The sequence below is a fragment of the Haplochromis burtoni genome, unplaced genomic scaffold (genome assembly GCF_018398535.1).
Source record: "Haplochromis burtoni strain Fernald_Lab_line unplaced genomic scaffold, NCSU_Asbu1 Contig_1163, whole genome shotgun sequence".
NCBI lineage: Eukaryota > Metazoa > Chordata > Actinopteri > Cichliformes > Cichlidae > Haplochromis > Haplochromis burtoni.
The window spans coordinates 16,345-26,163 of record NW_024583524.1 but is presented as its reverse complement, the minus strand read 5'-3'; the positions used below and the strand labels follow the sequence as shown (position 1 = coordinate 26,163).

Genomic DNA, 9,819 nt, shown 5'->3' with positions numbered 1-9,819 from the left:
TGTGCCACCACCTGTTTGTAGAACAACCAAGCTAGTTAACGAAGAGACTTAGCTTCCCTTTAAAAAAACACCTGCAGAAATGGCTGCTCCAGTTGGAGCCTCCTGGAGGCTGGGCTTTTTGTGAGTTTTTTCCAAAGACTGTGGTGCTTCTCCTTGTTAAAAAAAACTGGTACGGGTTTGATAAAGCATTTATATTTGATAAAGTATTGTGAAAAGGACCAAAGAAAAGTGATTTTTCTTAAGCTGTGATTTTATTTTGTGATTTAGACTTTTTTTACAGCACGTTTTTAAAGAACAACATGGATAATAATAGCTGCTCAAATTAGCATGCACATCAATAGAGAGTCAAATGTTTGCAGAGATATTGCAAGAACAGAAACATGTAGCTTCATCAAACTATAAAACACATCATATGCAAGACAGGAAGTGTTGCTGAAGCTCTACTCTGAGCAGTGGTCAGGCTCCAGGGTTTGAGTGACGGGGCTCTGTCCACTCAGACTGGCCTCACAGCTCACTGAGCCCGCCTTCCTCCACTGGTCTGCAGAGAGGCTCAGGGTGCTGCTCCAGCTGTAGCGGCCTCTGTCCCCAAGACCTCCAGGCTGGTTGAAACCCCTGAGGATGTGCTGGTGCTCCCCACCTTCCAGCCCAAATTCCAGTTTGAGGGGAAGCCCCCGGTGGCCAAACACACCACAGTGGCACTACTCTGTTTGTCTTCCTCTTTGGAGGGAGGGAGGACTGTGAGGGTGGGCCTCACCACACCCGCTGGAGGAGAAAAGGTTGAAGATAATCGAAAAATGAGATACAAATGTAAACATGGGAATAAATATATTGTCAGTGATTATTTTTTTAATCAGAGTTTTACAGTTAATAACTTGACCCTGTGATAATTTTCTTATTTAAACTGACAAAGCTAAAGCACTCATGAGAATACAGTTAAAACTTCACATCTGTTTCTTTCACTTCCTTTAAACTTCAATTTAAAATTGATCAACCATGAACACAAAATTGATCTATACTGAGTATTTTTTTTTCTAATATGAAGTCGACAAAACATAATCAATATTTGTTTTTATTTTAAATTCATAGTAAAAATACATTTTAAATCAAAGTGAGCTAAAACAAAGTGAGCTGAAACACATTTTAATATTGTAACCAGATAATATATAACGAAGCAAAAATTACCAAAAAGAACATTAAAAATTATTTTTAAAAAAAATTCACTTCTTTCACAGACTGAATGAATTTGATTGAAGAAAAGTTTTTCAAAATGTATGACATTGATTAATAATAATCATGAATTTACAAAGTTCTGTTTAATATATTTTTAAATGTTAATAAATATACATTTTATAAAATAAAATTTCTGGTACTTACAGCCAACGATGAGTTTGGTTCCTCCCCAAAGTGTCACCACAGTGATACAAACTCATTAAGTGGCCGTACAAAAACCTCCTGCACTCTGAACAAATCTAACCACTGAAAATGAACCTTTTTTATGTAAAACATCACAGTACACCTGATTAAATGCAGAAGATGATTTACACTAAAGTGACTTAAAATTATTTAATGAATTTAAGTCATGATTATCTTAATTGTATTTTTAGTATTAAGAAGTGAAAGATAAAACTTAACTTTCACATTACACATATGTATTTAAAAAACACACAGAAAACTGTTTTAACACAGCAACCAGAAAGGCTTCAAAAAATAATGTATTATGAGACTATGAGAATATAATTAACAAATATACAGGTATACTGTATTTGTTAATAGCAGAATGAAAAAGTAAGCATACAAACCAGAGTGCCATTTTAATCCAGGTGTACAAAGTATGTAATAATGTTTCCAAATATATGGTTTTCCTCTGTTCTATAAAATCGTTAATGTATTAGTTCAAACTATTTTTTTTTGATTTTGTGTCACAAAGTTTCCTTCAGTGTGTTGAGAGCAGAGAAATGATTTCCATAGAGAGGAGGCTTTGCATCATCAGCTGATCCTCCAGAGAACTGAGAAGGTTTATAGTCCTGTGACTTCAACACTGCAGGACTCACATCTGTCAGTCAACACAGCAGAAAGCACAACCACCATGACTCTCATCACCATCCTCATCTGGACGCTGACCTGCTGCTGTTTTACAGGTTCATTCACTCAGCAACATTTCAAACATGATGTGCTGCTTTTTCTCTCATTGATTTCTGCTGATAAATGAATGATTTGTTTTTGTCTGCAGGATGCAGCGGTCAGGTGACTGTGACTCAACCTCCAGTAGTGACATCTACTCCTGGATCCACTGTCACTCTGACCTGTAGGACCAGCCAAGATGTTTACAGAGATTTTGATGATGATGATTATGTATTCTGGTATCAGCAGAAGTCTGAACAGACTCCAAAGCTCCTAATAAAATATGTAAAAACACTCCAGTCAGGAACACCAACTCGATTTAGTGGCAGTGGAAGCAGCTCTGACTTCTCTATGACCATCAGTGGAGTTCAGGCTGAAGATGCAGCAGTTTACTACTGTAAGAGTTACCATGACATAAACAGTGTTGATGTGTTCACACAGTGATTTGTAGTCATACAAAAACCTCCCTCAGTCAGACTGCAGAGACACTGAGCTGTTACAGCAGGAACTGACTGCAGCTGCTGAAGAGGAAGAACTCTGACACAGAACGCAAAGTTGAGGAGTGCAAAAAAACAAAAACAAACCCCCCACTAATATCATTAATCACTTCATACAGACTCATACGGAGTGTAAAGAACCTAAAGACATCAAATTATTTTATCTTCACATATAATCACCACAAATAAAAACATTATGTAATATATAATATAATATAACATTTATTATATCAAATATCACCACGTACAATGGAGTGATATACATTTTTTCATTTGCATTTCACACTATATTGCTGGATAGATTAGTTTCAAAATAGTTTTCAAAATAACAATCTTTTGGTGTACTGTGTATTTTTGTCAAAAAAATCAAATAACGAAACAATAACAAATGTATTTCTTAAAAGAACACAAAAATCATTTTACTCATAATCTACTCAAATCTCATAACTTTCAAAGATTAATGCTCATGTTCTATCAGCTCAGAGATTTTAACACTAAGATGCCAAAAAATTTAAGAGTTTCAATGATACTGTTATATGGTGATTCTATCACATTTGACCTCTGATCTAACTTTTACGTTTCACATCTGCCTTTCTATCCAACTTAACACCAAAAAGCATTATATCTTTACAAAAAGCTTTGTAAAGAGAAACAGAATGAAATTCAAATATACTCTAGTATGATCTTATTATAATAAGCTCAAGTTATTTATGTCCAATTATATACAAACAATTAACTTTGTATGCTTTGAATTTAAACAGTAATAAAAATAATCATCATAAATACTATACCCTTAATTGTAAATAGTCCCAAGTAAGTGAGCTGCCTTCTGCCTCTTGCCTTGTTCTTCTTATTTTTTGTGTTTGACACAAATTGTCCATCCTGATTAGGGTTAGGGTCTGTCTGTGAAGGTTCTCAGTCATCGTAGTCTTAGGAGCTTGGAAAAGGAGCTTGACAGTCAGCTCAAGCTGATGATGCAGGAGAATAATGTAGTATGGGAGTGCATGAAGACCCAGTGTTTACACAGAGATAATATATGTTATATAATAAAAAACTACTATTATTAAGAACTGTAATCAAAATTAAAGATGTACATAGTCAGGGAAAATTAAACAAGCAGAAAATGTTTGAAATGTTAGAAAATTACGGCAAGGCTGGGATGGTCAATTTGGTAAAGTAAATCCGTTGGGCATCTTTCTTTGCCTTTAGACAACAATTCTGATGGCAAAAGAGCCAAACGGGACAGGCAAAAAAAAAAAAAATTAGAAAATGCTAAACTATAAAACTAAGTTTTCAGCAGAGTTTTAAAAAACACTCACAGAATCAGCCAAGCTCATTCAACTTTTAGGTGCTACAATCTGAAAAGGGTGTGAATGGGTTAATGACTGAATGTAGTGTGAAGAGCTTTGGGGTCTTTAGGGACTAGAAAAGCGCTATACAAATGCAGGCCATTTACCATTTACCAAGTGTCAAAACAGAAACAGATCAGATGATGGTACAAAGTGGGTCCTATAACAAGGTCATAGCAGTACAAACAGGACACCATGGAACTGCAAGGCTTTACATATGAGTAGAAGAATAATTGACTGAAATCTCCAACGTTAATTGAGTATTACATGTGATGCAGTTCTTTTATTTTGAAGTCAGTTAAAACAAAACATAAAAAATCAACCAATCTTATTGTTAGAAATGAATCTCTTTAGAAGGAAATTGTGCTTTAAAATTAAACTTTTTATGCAAACTTTCATTAGAATTGAGTAAATTTGCCTGCTTACATATTTGATTCTGATTTCATAATGCCTCAGTGGTTTTTGTAAATATATTAAAACACGTGGGGTTATGTTCTCTAGTCCTTTGTGTCATTTTGTTGTAAACAGAATAATGAAATGTCTGAATACTGTCTTCCTTCTCACCACTGAAGAAAGACAAAAAAGTTTTATAATATTCTGGATAACTGCAAGCTTTATTGACACAAACATGAATCATTAATATGACAAGTACAATCACAACCAGCTGCTGAGCTGCACATGTCGCTCTTTAGCTTGTTGTTCTTGTCAACACTTTACATCAGTGTCGTTCTCTCACACACAAAGCTTTATTTCCTTCTACAAACAAAAACACATATAGATCACAGAGGCAGGTGTCTTTCTCCTGCTCCCCACACACCCGGCTCCTGTCCTGGGCTTCAGTAACTCCTCTAGCCTTCACACCAGCTCCTGCTCAGGGACTGGGACTGTGTGTGGCCATGATGGATGACCTTGCAGGAGTAAAGCTCTCCCTTCAACCAGCTTTTCTGGCTCAAGGTCAGGGTGCTGCTGCTGCTGTAGCGATCACTCTTCTTCTCCTCTGAGCTGGTCAGGACCCCTTCTGTCACCTCTCTGCCGTCCACCTCCCATCTCACCTCGGCTCCCTCTGGAGAGTAGCCGGTCAACAAGCAGGCCAGTGTGGTCGTGCACCCAGAGAGATCCTCAGGGGAGGGTTGAAGCAGAGAGACTGAGGGTCTGACCATGGGGCCAGCTGGAAGGGAGAGCAGGAACACACAAGGAGCAGATTAACTTCTGCTGTAGGACAGAGAGCTGAACATTACACAGTTATGATACATGACAGAGATTAACAGCATCGTGGAAGAAATGGAAAAATAACAATTACAAATAATGACAAAGTTGGAATTTTACATTTAAAGTTGGAATTTTCCCCTAGGTTACACAGCTTTATTTCTAAACCTGCCATAAAAGTAATTATATTGTACAGCATCTAGTTCCTACATTAATTTTCTTAACTGAAAAAATGAACCGTCTGTACAGACTGCCATCTGTTTGTTTCACTTCAGTTTTACTACCTCAAAGTACTGAACCATAAACTCGCGATGGAACCGTTAAATTGCATCTAAATAAAACTCTTTTATTTTTAAGCCAAGAATGTAAAACCTTTTTAATCCAGCTAACTGTTTGTACAAATAAATAAAATCAAAGCTTCCTCGTGCTATTTTCAGCCTCAGATTTTGTGAAAAGATATTTATTCACAGATAAATAAATAAAAACTTAATTAAAATAGATTTATTCAAAATATAATTTAAATTTTCAGTACTATATAAACATTCAGTATGATACTGTATTATATATTCACACTTTCTGATACCAAGTTTTCAATAACAGCTACTATGACTAAACCCAACCATGTACACATCATGTAAAACACACAGAATAACGCAAAGTTGAGGAGTGCAAAAAAACAAAAACAAACCCCCCACTAATATCATTAATCACTTCATACAGACTCATACGGAGTGTAAAGAACCTAAAGACATCAAATTATTTTATCTTCACATATAATCACCACAAATAAAAACATTATGTAATATATAATATAATATAACATTTATTATATCAAATATCACCACGTACAATGGAGTGATATACATTTTTTCATTTGCATTTCACACTATATTGCTGGATAGATTAGTTTCAAAATAGTTTTCAAAATAACAATCTTTTGGTGTACTGTGTATTTTTGTCAAAAAAATCAAATAACGAAACAATAACAAATGTATTTCTTAAAAGAACACAAAAATCATTTTACTCATAATCTACTCAAATCTCATAACTTTCAAAGATTAATGCTCATGTTCTATCAGCTCAGAGATTTTAACACTAAGATGCCAAAAAATTTAAGAGTTTCAATGATACTGTTATATGGTGATTCTATCACATTTGACCTCTGATCTAACTTTTACGTTTCACATCTGCCTTTCTATCCAACTTAACACCAAAAAGCATTATATCTTTACAAAAAGCTTTGTAAAGAGAAACAGAATGAAATTCAAATATACTCTAGTATGATCTTATTATAATAAGCTCAAGTTATTTATGTCCAATTATATACAAACAATTAACTTTGTATGCTTTGAATTTAAACAGTAATAAAAATAATCATCATAAATACTATACCCTTAATTGTAAATAGTCCCAAGTAAGTGAGCTGCCTTCTGCCTCTTGCCTTGTTTCTTCTTTATTTTTTGTGTATAACACAAATTGTCCATCCTGATTTCACTCTGACAGTCTGTCTGTGAAGGTTCTCAGTCATCGTAGTCTTAGGAGCTTGGAAAAGGAGCTTGACAGTCAGCTCAAGCTGATGATGCAGGAGAATAATGTAGTATGGGAGTGCATGAAGACCCAGTGTTTACACAGAGATAATATATGTTATATAATAAAAAACTACTATTATTAAGAACTGTAATCAAAATTAAAGATGTACATAGTCAGGGAAAATTAAACAAGCAGAAAATGTTTGAAATGTTAGAAAATTACGGCAAGGCTGGGATGGTCAATTTGGTAAAGTAAATCCGTTGGGCATCTTTCTTTGCCTTTAGACAACAATTCTGATGGCAAAAGAGCCAAACGGGACAGGCAAAAAAAAAAAAGAAAATAAAAAAAACAAGTTTTCAGCAGAGTTTTAAAAAACACTCACAGAATCAGCCAAGCTCATTCAACTTTTAGGTGCTACAATCTGAAAAGGGTGTGAATGGGTTAATGACTGAATGTAGTGTGAAGGCTTTGGGGTCTTAGGGACTAGAAAAGCGCTATACAAATGCAGGCCATTTACCATTTACCTGTCTGCAGGATGCAGCGGTCAGGTGACTGTGACTCAACCTCCAGTAGTGACATCTACTCCTGGATCCACTGTCACTCTGACGTGTAAAAACAGTAAAAATGTTGCATATTGTCCTGATAGTGATAACCAGTGTATGTACTGGTATCAACAGAAATCTGGACAGACCACAAAGCTCCTAATAAAACAGGGGAACAAAATTCAGTCAGGAACACCAACTCGATTTAGTGGCAGTGGAAGCAGCTCTGACTTCTCTATGACCATCAGTGGAGTTCAGGGTGAAGATGCAGCAGTTTATTACTGCATGAGTATCCATGTGATAAACAGTGCTAATGTGTTCACACAGTGATTTGTAGTCGTACAAAAACCTCCCTCAGTCAGACTGCAGAGAAACTGAGCTGTTACAGCAGGAACTGACTGCAGCTGCTGAACAGGAAGAGACTCTGACACAGACCACAGAGCTGACAGTAACCTCACCAAGCACTAAACACAGAATTAAATTGAGATATTACATGTCTATTGTGGTATTTTGAAAAAAGGATTTTAAAATGATCTGCTGTAATCAAATCATTTTCTGTTACATCACATTACTTGACTGTATTTACATCAATAGTTTTGCTGTTTCTATAAACAGCTGAATAAATAAATCTTTACATTTATATTCATATTAAGCTTCTTGATGATGATGAAAAGATATTTTCTGCCAAAAAGATCCCATCTTTACCAAAAAATATCTTTTGATACCCTTTTAAAGCTTTTGGGAAAATATTCTGTTGACTAATGAGACAAAAGTTGAACTTTTAGCCAGTTTGCATGGCAGTAAAACCAAAACAGCATTTCATCAAAAGCACCATACCAATAGTCAAATACAATGGTGGTAGTGTGATGGTCTACTTTGCTGGTTTGCTGCTTCAGGATCTGGATTAAATGCCATTGTTGATGATTTCTGCTCTCTGCAAGGAAATCCTGAAGAAGAATGCCCAGCCATTAGTCTGTGCCCAACAGCTCAAGAGCATTCAGATTATGCAACAGGACAATGATCCTAAACACTCCAGCAAGTCCACCTCTGAACAGTGCAGCTGCAGTGATGCTGAATTAAAACAAATTGCATGTTTTGGTTACATCTGTCAATTTGTCCTGGAGAGACTCCGCCCTTTTCCCGTTTTACTAATTTGACACACCTGAGAGGAAGGAGCTGGCGGTGATTTACAGAGAGTGCTGGATGCGTGGGCGGTGAACGAGGAGACGATGCCAGCGAGCAGGGATCGGAGCGAGCGGTCCGGCGGCTGGAGGAACTAGAGGCGACGAGACAGTGCTCTACCTTCGGCGGCGAGACGGGCCGGTGCCGATTGGCGCGTTACAAGGAAGCGGCGGGCAGAGTTGAGAGCTCTGCCCACCCGGGGTCCCTGACTTATCCCACTCTGATGAACGGTAGCCGCTAAAAGAGTAGTGACTGTTGCTGCCCCTTTCTTTCCAGCGCCCCGGAGCGGAGAACACGGACAGGAAGGCGAGGACGCCGCCGGGTTTCCCCCTTGCACACTGCTTGCCTGGATTTTTAATTTTTAGTGACTTTTATACCGTGGCGGACGCCACTGGGTTTTTAATGTTGTGTTTCATTAATGTTCATTGTGTTGTTCCCTGGCCAGGATTGTTTTAATTCATTTTACATTTTTAACTGTTTAAATATAATAAATTATATTTTAGTCATACAGTTTTCAATTCTGTGCATTCCCTTGGCTGCTCCACTGCTCCTTCTGTTTTTGGGGATGGTTTCCCTCCTGTAGTACACCTGTGTTAATTCACAATCTCCTTCACCTCAGTTACATAAGCACACTCACATTCAGCTATTGAGCTATTGAGCCCTGACAAGTCCAGTTCCTGCTGACCAAAGACATCCCCACAGCATGATGCTGCCACCACCATGCTTGACTGTAGGAATGGCATTGGTCAGATGGTGAGTTGTGCCAAATTTCCTCCACATATGATGTGTTTTGACCTTTGAAGAAGAACTGACCACAAATGGCGTTCACTGTAACTCAGTGCAGACAATAAACATAAGTGTGAACCAGGGGAAAAAACAACAATGAAAACATGACAAAACATACAAAATATGAAATAACCACAAAAATCCCACAATTAAAAACAAATAACCAAAAAACCAAAGTATCAAAACGAACAATAAAGAAATACATTGAATGCAAAAGGCACAAAATGTTTTTGTTTTTGTCTTTGTTTCTATACAGTACAGTAGCATTATACTGTTGATCCCATTTGTCAGTAACATTATACTGTATTGGAGCAACAATAACCCACACAATTTCCCTAGGGATTAATAAAGTATTCTGATTCTGATTTAAACAGAATTTTTTTTTTTTTTAATTACCCTTGACCAAAAGGAGACAACGGAGCCCTGCATCGATGTCCAGTCTGCTTTTTGGATCTATGAATCATTCAATTTTATTTGTGTTCTCTTGTTTTGACATTAGAGGGCACTATTTTGGGTGATCGTGGCTCAAGAGTTTGCATTTCGTCTTGTGATCTGAAGGTTGCCGCTTCGAGCCCTGGCTTGGACAGTCTCGGTCGTTGTGTCCTT

The 9,819-nt window shown here is 36.9% G+C and overlaps 2 gene segments (V, D, J or C); one reads left to right on the top strand and one right to left on the bottom strand.

Moving 5' to 3' along the window:
* Positions 1-234: 234 nt before the first annotated feature.
* LOC121813122 lies at positions 235-2,088 on the bottom strand. The segment is given in 3 exon segments: positions 235-762; positions 1,375-1,425; positions 2,052-2,088. Coding segments are annotated over 3 exon segments (410 nt in total).
* Positions 1,943-2,605, top strand: LOC102312722. The segment is given in 2 exon segments: positions 1,943-2,138; positions 2,231-2,605. Coding segments are annotated over 2 exon segments (387 nt in total).
* Positions 2,606-9,819: the final 7,214 nt, after the last annotated feature.